Here is a 12816-nt window from a genome sequence, read left to right as displayed (position 1 = left end):
AGGCCAACCTAAATAATTTAGTATTTTCAAAATGGCAACGAAGCAGTCATGCATATTTTCATTTAAAAAAAATCCTGAGTAATTCTGACAGTGAGCCTAAAAGAGATCTCGAGATGATGAAACTGCGCGAATGGATCAGGATAACGGGAAACAGAAGCAAAGCGAGTCAGCCAGAAAACATGACAGAAAAGCTAACTGAACAGCTCTTGAAGATTAGACTGAGTGAGTCATTTAATTTTTTGTTTTTCACTTGGCACGTAACAGTGAAGTGAACTGAATAGTGATTGTTCATACGATTTCTGTTTGAAGCTACACGTTTTTATTATCCATGACTGTCCTATAACTTTATATATGGCACAAAATAATAAAACACCGTTCAGAAATGTGATGCTCTTTTTTTTTTCGCGCTATCAGTGTTTAATGACATCATGTTCCGGGAAAACGGAAATTGTTTGGCGGACATCGGTCATGGTAACTTTTATTTCCTGGTTTTGTTCTGGGAATTATTCATTTTAAGCACTGAGAAACACACAAATTAAGCACTGAGTGTAACCACATCTTAGGGATTGTTTATTTTTTATAATGCAACTGAAAACAGAAGCAAATATTCCGTTGTTTTCTCAGCAGTGTAAGGAGTCAGACGTATTAGCCATTGCTGAACTGCAGAGAGAAGTTGAAGATTTAAGGCTCAGGCTGCAGATGGCTGCTGAACACTATAAAGACAAGTATAAGGAATGCCAGAAGCTCCAAAAACAAGTGGTCAAGTTCAGTGAACAGCAGGGAGTGAGTACACCATCAATTTGCAAATGTGTAGCTGTAAAAGCTACTGATTTAAAAAAAAAATTGCTGCTAATTTGCTAGTTTTTATACCAAACAATTTATTGTGTTTTGTCTCAGGTAAAGAGAAGTCCTGGATCTGACGCAGCAGCGGGGCCTTTATCTGCCAGTCCAGAGGCATCTGCACCTGGTACGTTCATAAAAAGCAATACAAACTATATGTTGAGTGTGGGATGTGATTGTATGGATATGATGTAGTGCTCTCTCCATCACTAACAGGAAGCCCAAGTACTTCAGATGCAGTTCTAGATGCCATCATTCATGGCAGGCTGAAATCATCAAGCAAGGAGTTGGACAAAAATGACAAATATAGAAAATGCAAACAGATGCTTAATGTAAGAACTTCTCTTTTTTCCATTTTATATATGTTTTAGCTTTTTTTTCAGGATCTGCTTGATATCTTCAAGTACTTAATTGCAGGAGGAACGAGAGCGTTGCAGCATGATAACTGATGAGCTCACAAAGATGGAGGTGAAGCTGAGGGAGCAGATGAAAACCAATGAGAGCCTGCGAATGCAGCTGGCTGCTGAGGAGGATCGCTATAAGGTCAGCATCATCTACCAGTTAAAACTATTCCATGCATTCAGAGTTATTTACACTGGAAAACATGCTCAAAAGTTGCTCTCAAGCATGGATCAAAATTCAAATAAGTTTTAGAAGTTACACAGATGCTGAATCATTTCTATTCCCAAAATCGTACTTTATGGTTGTAACTACTTTAGAAGATTTTTTTTCTGGTTCTTGGTTATGTAACCAAGGGTGGTTTTTTCATGGCTACTTATCCCAGAAAAGCATGCGCTTGACTAGCACAAGCCCGAGAGCGTGCCTATGACCCGCAACAGTACAATACAGGATTTGACTGGGAATGAGTTCCAAAAAGTGTGCTTTTGGATGCAAGGGAAAGCTGATCACGTTCAGCCATAGTGAATTTAACCTCTTAAGGCCCAAGGTGTTTTTTTACATGCAGTTTTTATTTCTCTTTGCTATTTGGACTTAATAGAACCTAATTAGAATAAAAACCCAAGTATCATCTTTTGATATGATGCACTTTTAGATAAAAATGATTTCCATATAAGTGGACTCGTGGTCCGAATTTACATAAAACACTTTTTCCTGGATTTTTTAAATGCATATTTAACATAGATTTTTTTTTTACTTGCTTTGACTATCAGAGAGTAAAAACAATTTTTTTTCCCATTTTGGACAGTTAAAATAGTGTTTGGGACATTTCATATGCTGCAAAACAGTTGCAGGATGACACTGTGTGTCTGTAACAAAATAAAACTTTCAAAGTATTGTAAATAGCCGCTTAAGAGCTAAAATGTGCAGTCCACGTATGTGGACACTCAAGCGGTTATGGCTTAATCCCAATTAATTTTTTTTTCTTTTCTAACAGGTAAGTGTCATTGAGTGACAGATGTGAAAGTATGTTGTGGGACTACTATACAGGAGTTATTATGAATTATAGATAACAAATTTTTTTCGTTTTTATTTTATATTTAAAAGCATGACTAAATTTATTCAAACATATACTTGTTTTTGGTAAAAACTCATAATAATGCCAAAAAATACTTACATTTTTGCGTCTCTCTTGCGTGTGCAGCCATGTTGCTGTTGTAGCTGCAGTATTCTCTGACGTTTTCGTACCCCTCGGTTTCTAGTGTGGTTCTGAAAAATCTCAGCTTCAAGGGCTATCTAGGCCTTCCCTATAGCCCTACGCCTTTAATCTAAAGAGAACTGGGACACCCCTACCCCTTCACGTGAATGCACAAAACGAGGGCCAGAATTGAGATTGGGCCTAACTCTTTCACATTCAAGATTTAAACACTTCAGCTGACCCCTCTTTATAGGTTAATTAAAATGCTTTACTTTTTAATTTTCATGGCGATGCGTCTGGTTTATAATATGATATGCTGCAGACCCAGGCTCTGAGGAGTTAGGGCTGCTGGATTTACATGCCAATTCACTAACTTCTCCCAAACTACATGGAAATAAAGTCCAATCCTAATTCTACCTCCATATGTTTTAATACATCCATAATGGCGTTTGGGTTTTACCATCATGCTTAAAAAAAACAAAAAACACTAAAATTAAAACCGCTAAATTTCGCTATCTTTAATCCCAAATAATAACTCCTGTGTAGTAGTCCCACAACATTCTGTCACTCGATGAGACTCAAATACCCTGTCAGAAAAGTCTGGTGGCTGGGAATGACCTTTTTACAGTGTCTGGTGTTTTCGTGTGTTTGCAGTACATGGATGTATATGGCCACGGTGTAAATGCACAGTACAGTTATGAGCTTATTCCCACATTATATCATTATGATAACATGATATTGTTCCCTTCTGTGATTTCCTGAAGATAAATAAAGCAACTGGAATAACTACAGCAGTCGCTGTCGATCTCAGATGTAGCAAGAGATTGCATTGACATATGATAACGTGTGCAGGTGTTGTAGTGGTGTCCCATTTCTTAGGGGTAAATTTTAAAGCCCTTGCCTTTCACACTCAAGGACCAAGGGTTAGGGGAAGGGAAATTGGGATTGGGCCAAAGTGGTTGTTTAGCTGGGAGAAGAATAGAGTAAGCATTCTAGTTACCTAAACAGTGAGTATCTGTGGCAAATAACACCTAGTCATAGTATGTGTAAAATGGTTATTATTGCCGTCTTCCATAGACATCATTGATTGTAATTTTGTGTGTTAAAATATCTGTAATCCAAGCAAACATATTTTCATTGATAACACTGAATATTTTTGATATCTTACAAGCAACGTGCTGGTCATTCTCTGCCTTGGAACCAGCCATTTTGGGGAGAGCAGATTTTAATTTAGCAGCTGATCAATGATGAACTTAATGAATCAGAAAGCTGTAACTTTTTATAATAAATAATATGCTTCCCTCTTGAAATAATCTACCGGTCAAAAGTTTGGAGTCAGTAGGGTCTTTATGAGCTTATACTGCTCACCAAGGCTGCATATATTTTATCAAAAATACAGTACAAATTGTAAAATTGTCAAATGGTATTGCACTATATAATAACTGTTCAAAGTAGTTTATCATTTAATTTAATAATTTATTCCAGTCATTTTAAAAATAAATTTTCAGCTTCATTACTCCAGTCTGCAGAGTCACATGATCCTTCAGAAATCACTATAATATTATTTATAATAATAATAATAATAATAATAATAATAATAATTATTATTATTATTATTATTATTTATGGTAATAAAAGCAATAATGAAACTACATACAATAAGAAAGCAATATATACAATTTTAATAAATATTTAACAATTTAATTTTTTTTTTGCATTTAATAATAGCCTCATTGATGAACAGAATAATTTGATAAAAACAAAATATAGGCCTTTTAAAAAAATGTTAATAGTTATTTTTTTTAATCATCAGTTGTTGAATAATTGTTTGGGCGACGTGGTGGCGCATTGGGTAGCACATTCACCTCACAGCAAGAAGGTCGCTGGTTCAAGCCTCGGCTGGGTCAGTTGGCATTTCTGTGTGGAGTTTGCATGTTCTCCCCGTGTTCGCGTGGGTTTCCTCGGGTGCTCCGGTTTCCCCCACAGTCCAAAGACATGTTGTACAGGTGAATTGGGCATGCTAAAAAATTGACTGTAGTGTATGAGTGTGTGTGTGTGAATGAATGTGTATGGATGTTTCCTATTGATGGGTTGCTGCATAAAACATGCTGAATAAGTTTGCAGTTCATTCCGCTGTGGCGACCCCAGATTAAAAAAGAGATTAAGCCGAAAAGAAAATGAATGAATGAATAATTGTTCTACGTTATGTTTTGCATTCCTTTAAAACATCAGCTCTCATGTAGTGCCTGTGAATTAGTGCATATTTGAGTGAAATACAGGTTTGTTGTTGTTTTTTTTTTCTTTTTTTTCTCTCAAATGAATTTTATTTTATGCAAAAAAAAAACAAAAAACAGGGATTAGACCTGTCACAATAATCAATATATCGACACATGAACAACACATGAACAAGACCTCAATCATTTTTGGTGAAGAGATACATGACGCCCATACATAAAAAACAATTCTAGCAACCTATTAGCTGATTGTGCAACATCTCTATCTCTATTGGAGGTGTCAGTATGGTTAAAAAACACTCTAGTATTTACTATAAATTACTATAGTATGTTTACATGTGGGTGTCTGACAACTGAAAAATAGATCTGGTAGCAGATATCGCATTATTATTTATTTAGGAAATGCGTTTTCACATTCTGATTCCAATGCCTAATTATTCTATTGTTAAAATGACCATAATTAAGTTAAATACTCTTAAGAATAAAATATTATGATGATATTATATTGTCATTCTGACATTATATATCGACTGGCTTAAAATGACAATAATATCATTTATCGCAATATATTTTTGGTGCAATATATTGTACAACAAAAACTAGATGTATTGACAGGATGTGATTAAAGTCAGCAAAATATCACATGATGATTTTCATGTGATGGAAAAAGGAAAATTATAAAAATGATTAATGATATATTTTACATTACTCAGATCATTGATTTCACTGCTTAAACATGTACTTATCTCCCAAAAAAGAAAGACCATATGAAGTAATATATAGTTATAAAAAGTTGTATATAACATTTTTTTTTCACTTGTGATCTGAACCAAAACATGTCTTCATATGCGGTGTAAACAGGGCTTCATAGCAACATTTCCTCTTCTAGTACACCCAGCTTTTTGGTACATAATAGCTGGTGTTTTTACTTTAGCTTATTTGCAATGTAGTAACTGGTTTTGATCACGCATCAATCGGGAGAATCAATCAATCAATCAATCAATCAATCAATCAATCAATCAATCAATCAATCAATCAATCAATCAATCAACCTTTATTAATAATCAATAACCTTTATTGTAAAAACAATTATACAGGACAACTAAAAAGCAGACAATGCAAAACATTACAAGGAATATCCATAAAATACAACAAACATAAAAAAATGTCAGTGCCATGCATTAAAAGCCAATTTAAACAAGTGGCTTGGCTTTAAAAATTGGCAGGGCAGTGATTGTACGAAGCTCAGTAGAAAGGGTATATATAAGTTTTGGACCTGCTACTGCAAATGAGCGATCACCCCACTGCTTGTATCTTGATCGAGGGACTTCAAGCTGAAGTTGGTCAGCAGATCGCAAAGCTTTGCTGGGTTTGAATGTGCAAAATTTCACATAAATATGTAGAAGCAAGGCCATTTACGGTATTAAAAACAAACCTCAAACGTTTAAAATCAGTTCTAAACTTACAGGGAGCCAGTGGAGGGAGTAGAGAATAATGTGTTCACTTTTCTGACTGTTAGTTAACATGGGAGCAGCAGCATTTTGCACAAGCTGCAATCGATGAAGACACGACTGGTTAACTCCAACAACAAAAAAGTGCGTTACAGTAGTCCAAACGTGAACTGACAAAAGCATGGATAGCTTTTTTTCAAGATCAGCCTTGCTCAGGAAGAACTTGACTTTAGAGAGAATGCGAAGGTGAAAAAGCTTGCTTTAATCATTGAGTCAATCTGCTTATCAAATTTGAGACTACATCAAGACAGCATTGTTTTGGATTACAGCCAGCTTCATCAACATTTCTATGCAAAATTGATCATCAATTAGAATAAATCTAGTTTGTTTTTCGATTAAAAAAAGCTGTTTACATAAACTCCAAATGCAAACGATGCATTCAACAAAAGGAGACCTATTCTTTTTTTCTTTTTTTTTTTCCACAAACTGACTCCGATGAGGGAGGGAAACGCGATCAGAGATAAGCAGACCTTCAGATGTTCTGATAAGAGATCCAGGACGACCTTAGTACCGTCTTCTCCTCCACACTGTTTACGGCTGCTCTGAGTCAAGCCCGGTATCATTGCATTAGCACAAATACACTGACAGTGCTGGTTTATGAGCATGTCACCGAGGAGACTGACTTTTACTGCTGTTTACATGAGGCATGGAGACAGTGGAGGAAGGACAGTTGGGAGTCCTGGGATCAAGACAGGATAATGCATCTGCTGGCTGCCTCCCTACGCAGCAGGAGACAGAGCGAGGGACTCACTTGTGTTTAAGTAGTAAGGTCATCTACAGATCAGCGCTAGTCTTCAGGCTAAGCTTAGTTTCTCTGTGCATGACTCAGAGGAGCCATGCAAAGACAGATGTAAAAGAGCAGTAAAGAAGGCAGAGTGTGAATGTAAAAGGTCTGTGAAGTTTTAAAGATCAGCGTGCACTGCACAACAAATGAAGTTATTGTCTTCTGAAGAAAGAAATCGAGATCTGAATCGCCGAAATGACTCGGCGGGAATTCTAGTTTCACTACTGTACCTAATCTGCATAGATCCATAATGCATTTGCATAATGCCAGCCAACAAACAATGTCTGCTTTGATCTGCTCTCACTTTATTTGGTTGTCAACATCGTGTTGTTAAGAAACATTTATTGATAAAGACAAAACATTCATTGTAGATCGACATGAGCGTTTTCACAAAAGTCTGAGGATGCATAATGATTCTCTTCCTAGCATTGTTTCAGCACTATGTTGATTACGCTGAGGGAAATCCAGCCAGTAAAACATTCTGGTTTAGAAATATGTACTTAATTAAAATTGTATTTATATTGGATAAAATGGGGTACATGCATATGGATGTTTAATTTTCAGACAGCCAGCCCAACGGCTTGTGGTAAACTGTCTTTCCATTACAAAATCGCCACGTTTAAGATCTGTTTTAAAAAAATCATTGATCTTCACTGTCTGGTAGATATAAGATATGAAGTGGGACAAGACAAGAAGCACTGCATTACGGCTGGGCGATTTGGCCTAAAATCTAAATCTCGATTAATTGAACATTTTAACTCAATCACGATTAATGAACGATTATTTTATTTATTTATTTAATGTTTTCTGCCCTCATAGTTCACTGACAGGTTTTGTACAGTAAATATGCTCACAAATTATAAGTGAGAGATTTTTAAATGAAGGGTGCGTTATTTGATTTTAAAGTAATTGAAGGAAACACTATCTACTATCTATGATTATTTATTGAACATCAGCGTTGAACAACTGAAATTAAAACACATATTGCCTAAAAAGAACAGTCAAAAAAGAACAAGAAAAAGTAATTGAAAAAATTGACTTGGAAAAATTTGATTAATTATAAGTTCTGAATGTTGATTTTGATTACTTTTCGATTAATCGTGTGCCACTGCATCAAATTAAAATGTATGTATTTAAATTATGAAAATTTATTTTACCCCAGTATTTTCAATGGAGTTTCTGCACTCGCCTGCTGCCATTGACTGTGCTAGAGTTTACAAGGTCTATCATCTTGTTCTATGCCTGAACAACTACATGAATGTTTAAGTTTATTTAACTGATTTTTTTAAAAATACATTATGATGTTAATGCTGTAAAAGGAACCTTATAAAATTTTTAATAATCACAGAAACCTTTCACCAGAAGTTTACCGTTGGCTGATAAACGCTAGCTGTTTATATAGCCCATTGAAAAACCTGAATGAATGTTCAATAATTTGTTGTAGTTTTGTCAATAAATCTTATAATTACATGGCTCCGGAGTACAGTACTTCTGCATTCATTCTGTCAGTCAGAAAGGCAGGTACTTTTACATAATAAACTCTATAATGACTGTTGTGCCAGACTGCCAGATTGTACTGTGTATATCTTTTTGTGATGTAATTGAATAAGTTAGAGTAAATAACTTCCATGCGCAGAATAAACCCTTTAGGTCAAGGGTGCCCAAACTTGGTCCTGAAGGGCCAATGTCCTGCAGCGTTTAGCTCAAACTTCCTTTAACACACCTTCCAGGACGTTTCTAGTATGACTAGAAGGAGATGGGTTAGGTGGTTCAGGTGTGTCTGAATGGGGTTGGATCTAAACTCTTTAAGACACCAGACCCCTAGGACTGAGTTTGGGCACCCCTGCTTTAGGTATGCTCAAAATCAAAACCCTTTCTTTTTGTAGAATTTTTAATTGAAAAATTAATGGTATTTAAAGGGGTAGATCACGCACAAAAAATCCATTTACTAATCTCAAGTATTCTAAACTTTCTTCTGTTGAATGCAAATCAAAATATTCTTAATGTTGGTAAAAACAACCATTGACATCCATAGTAGGAACAAAATTAATCAATGGCTTTTTATTTTTTACCAACATTCTTTGGTATATCTTTCTTTGTGTTCAACAAAAGCAACAAACTCAAACAGGTTTGAAACAAGTGGATGATGAGTAAATCCCTTTAAGTATCTCTTTAACATGATATTTTAAAGGTTCTTCATTTGTTTTGTAGGCCTTTTACAATAGGTTTACATCCATCCAAGGTCAAAACGAAGCAAAAAACCTAATAACAATTGCAATAAATACACTGCAGCCTGACCTCTTTTCTTACAGTTTTGTAAACCATTTCCTTTCATATGGCCCAGTTTGCTATGATTGGTCTATGACACACCCATATCTGATTTTCAACCCTTCAGATTTTGTATGGACGGAGATATGAACAGTAAACATGGTTTGGGTTTTACAGTATCAATTCGTCTATATGCAAGGTGGATTCCCTTTGCAGAACAGAAAATGGTGTTTATGTTGGTGTTCCAGGTCTCGTACAATTAAAATAAAGGTTAAAGGATCAGTCAAAGTTGATGACTATTTGCTTAATGCGCATTTGTTACTGCAATTTCTCACTGTATATAAAAGATAATTTGAAATAAACCACATATAGGGCATTTTAAAGCCATTTAATTTTATTCCCATTTCATTAAGTATTCAGAAATAATTCCAATAAATATAAATGAGATATTCTTAAATCAAATTGAGCTGTCAAGTATAGAGCAACTTCGTGTGTGGTTTTTTAATTAACTGAAGCAATAATAGAACGCTTTCTGTTTCCCTTATTTTGTTTTTTAGAGTCAGGTGGCAGAGAAGGGCCGTGAGCTGAAGGAGCTGAAGGACAGCCTTTTTGCGTTGACCAAAGAAAAAGAGAAACTGGAGGGGGTGCGTGATTTCGATTTCATTTTCTCCAGGACCGTGCCAATCTAAAAATGCAGTTGTTTTCCCTGCTTGTTGTTTTATTCTCAGAATCTGGTTTGGGTTTAACATATCTCTCTAATTGGGCCAGCAGTGCAAGTGAGTCCCTATTTTCCATTCAATTACCCTGGACCACAGAGAGGGACTTGTAGTTGAGGTACAACACAAAACTCGATGCTCGAGAAGCAAAATGACCCAATTTGAGGTTCAGACTAAATGAAATTGGCGCCTGCTGAAGACTTCAATAAAAGGCAGAGCTCTGCCTCCCTTTGAACAGGCAGAGAAGTTTTAATGAAGGGCCTAATTAAACTGTTTGTGTGAGGGTGGCGAGTTTCTCTACGCCGCTGCTCACTGCGGTGAGTGATGTATTGTCTGGACTCTTAGATAGAAGGAAGGAGGAAGTGAAGAATGGAAAAATTGGACCTGACTCATCGTGAAATATCGTCAATACATTATGCCTGCATGATATTGAAAAAAAATGGCATTGCAATGTCTTGTTTTTCTCCCATTATATAATACAATTTCACACAATGTCTTCGAAAAAAAATCATTAATTTAGATTGAATGGGATGATTCTGTAGAGGACTGAATCATGCAACAAATATAATGGACAAATTGCAAGCAATTACAAGACAAAATAAAATAAACAGTGCTTGTGTTTGTAGGGGTGTCAAACAGCATTCAGGTCTAGAAAAATTGAATAATCAAATGTAAAATAGCACTGTATTAGTTTTCATTGTATAAATAATTAAATAAATCTTTATTAAAGTTACAAATGGCACATTTCCATTTGGCTAAATGCTTGAAACTCTCTTGAAAGTGAGTTTCAGTAGCTATGTCAAAGCAGTAAGTCAGCATACAATCATCTCAAAAACACTGCAAGACTTAAACACTTTGTTTCCAGTGAGGACTTGGAGAAACTTGTTTATGCTTTTATCAGCAGCAGATTGGATTACTGTAATGGACTCCTCACTGGCCTTCCCAAAATTACACTCAGACAGTTGCAGCTAATCCAGAGCGCTGCTGCCAGGATTCTGCCCAGAACCAGAAAATCAGAGCACATCACACCTGTCCTCAGGTCTTTACACTGGCTCTCAGTTACATTTAGAATAGATTTTAAAGTATTATTACTTGTCTATAAATCACTAAATGGCCTAGGACCTCAATACATGACAGATATACTCACTGAATACAAACCCAACAGATCACTCAGATCTTTAGGATCATATAAAGTAGAAATTTCAAGGGTTCAGTCAAAGCAGCATGAATCCACCTTCAGCTATTATGGCCCCCGCTGCTGCAATTAGCTTCCAGAAATTATCAGATGTGCTCCAACATTAGGTACATTCAAATCAAGACTGAAAACACATCTGTTTAGCTGCCTTTACTGAATAAGCACTGTGCTACATCCGACAGATCGCACTGTTATGTCTTTTTTTTTCTTTTTTTCACTCTTTTACAACATGTTTTAACACATTTTAATTTGTTTTTATATTATTTATTTTTATTTTCTTTTACTCTCTTTTATTCCTGTTTATGTAAAGAACTTTGAATTGCCACTGTGTATGAAATGTGCTATATAAATAAACTTGCCTTGTCTTAATGTTACAAATGGCACAATTTCATGTGCCTGAATGCTTGAAGCTATCTTGAAATGCTCAAAGGTCATTTAAACACATGCAAATGATAAACTTTTGCTCCATTATGATTAAACTGTGCAGTGTGTCCACAAATCTCGGGTTCTGAACTGTGGCTCCTGGTCAGATATAATCTTGCAATGTGATCAAACTGATTGTGCTATCTTATTTGGCATTATGATTTCAATGATTGTTCTTAAACACCCCTGATGTTTTCTGTGTCCCATCAGGAGTTGCAGAAGAGTGTCAACAGGGAAGAAGAACAGAAAGATGGCAATCTGGACGTTCAGTCAGTTTTCCTGCAGTACCCGATGCCATACGCTCAAGACGACCCATCTCCTTTGCTGGTGCCCCAGCGTCCCACTGATCTGTTGTTCGGAAACCCTTACTCTTCTACTGACTCCAGGGGTATCTATGCTACTGTCTATTCCTGTGATTTCTTTGTTCTTTTCATAAATAGAATATAACTCATAAACAAAAGCATATTCACCAATGATGTCCAAAGAAACCTTAACAATTGGTAATTTCCCATGAGGATAAATATTTCTCAGACAGATTTTGCAATGGGTTCTGGTTGGTCAGACAAATTCACAATGCTGACCAATGCAAAGTTGCTTTTTTTGACTTCATAGGCTCTATTTTAACGATGTAGGCACAAAGTCTAAAACGCAAGGCGCAAAAGCATTAAAGGTGTATCCAAATCCACTTTTGCTATTTTACAGACAGAAAATACGTTCTGCACCACGGCGCATGGGTTGTGCTCATTCTCTTAATGAGTTATGGGTGTGTTTTGAGAATAAACCAATCAGAGTTTCATCTCCCATTCCCTTTGAGTCAGTTGCGTCACATTTGCTATTTACATGGCGGACTTTGTAAGTGTAAAAACTGAACACCTCACTAGAAAACGGTTAAACAGACCATCTGCAACGCCAGCATAAAGAATGAGCCTCCTCCAATCTGCCTTTACTTTCACTTTCTCTCTTTCGTGGATTAGAAAACAGTGTTGTACACTCCATTGAAGACATCCATTAACCTACATTTTTCGTTTAGTTTGTTAAGTGCAAAGATTTGTTTCAAAACTATTTCTAAATTCAGTTCTATTTTCCAGCAAATTAATGAATGAACAATAATAACGAAAAAAAAGTGTGGTCAAAAAAGTTCTATCCAAACACATGTCCTATGCCCCATATGGTCCAAAACCTGACAGGTGGACAAATCTAAGCTTGTTTTTAATAAAACAAATATAAATATGCACATAATAAATAAAAATG

At 35.8% G+C, this 12816-nt stretch overlaps 1 protein-coding gene across 4 annotated transcripts in view; it reads left to right on the top strand.

Annotated features, from left to right (window-relative positions):
- tax1bp1b (Tax1 (human T-cell leukemia virus type I) binding protein 1b) overlaps window positions 1-12816 on the top strand; it is a 60053-nt gene that overhangs the window by 39580 nt on the left and 7657 nt on the right. For 2 of the 4 annotated variants that reach the window (XM_056474885.1, XM_056474882.1), the window contains 6 exons: window positions 625-783; window positions 898-967; window positions 1057-1172; window positions 1258-1383; window positions 9789-9875; window positions 11776-11953. In XM_056474885.1, the coding sequence (XP_056330860.1) occupies window positions 625-783; window positions 898-967; window positions 1057-1172; window positions 1258-1383; window positions 9789-9875; window positions 11776-11953 (736 nt within the window). The remainder of the gene's footprint in view (window positions 1-624; window positions 784-897; window positions 968-1056; window positions 1173-1257; window positions 1384-9788; window positions 9876-11775; window positions 11954-12816) is intronic. The other 2 variants (XM_056474883.1, XM_056474884.1) reach the window with 2 other exon arrangements.

Source organism: Danio aesculapii, chromosome 16 (genome assembly GCF_903798145.1).
Source record: "Danio aesculapii chromosome 16, fDanAes4.1, whole genome shotgun sequence".
In the NCBI taxonomy this organism is placed as follows: domain Eukaryota; kingdom Metazoa; phylum Chordata; class Actinopteri; order Cypriniformes; family Danionidae; genus Danio; species Danio aesculapii.
Note: the sequence above shows the minus strand (reverse complement) of the source record. Positions and strands in the feature narration are given on the sequence as shown.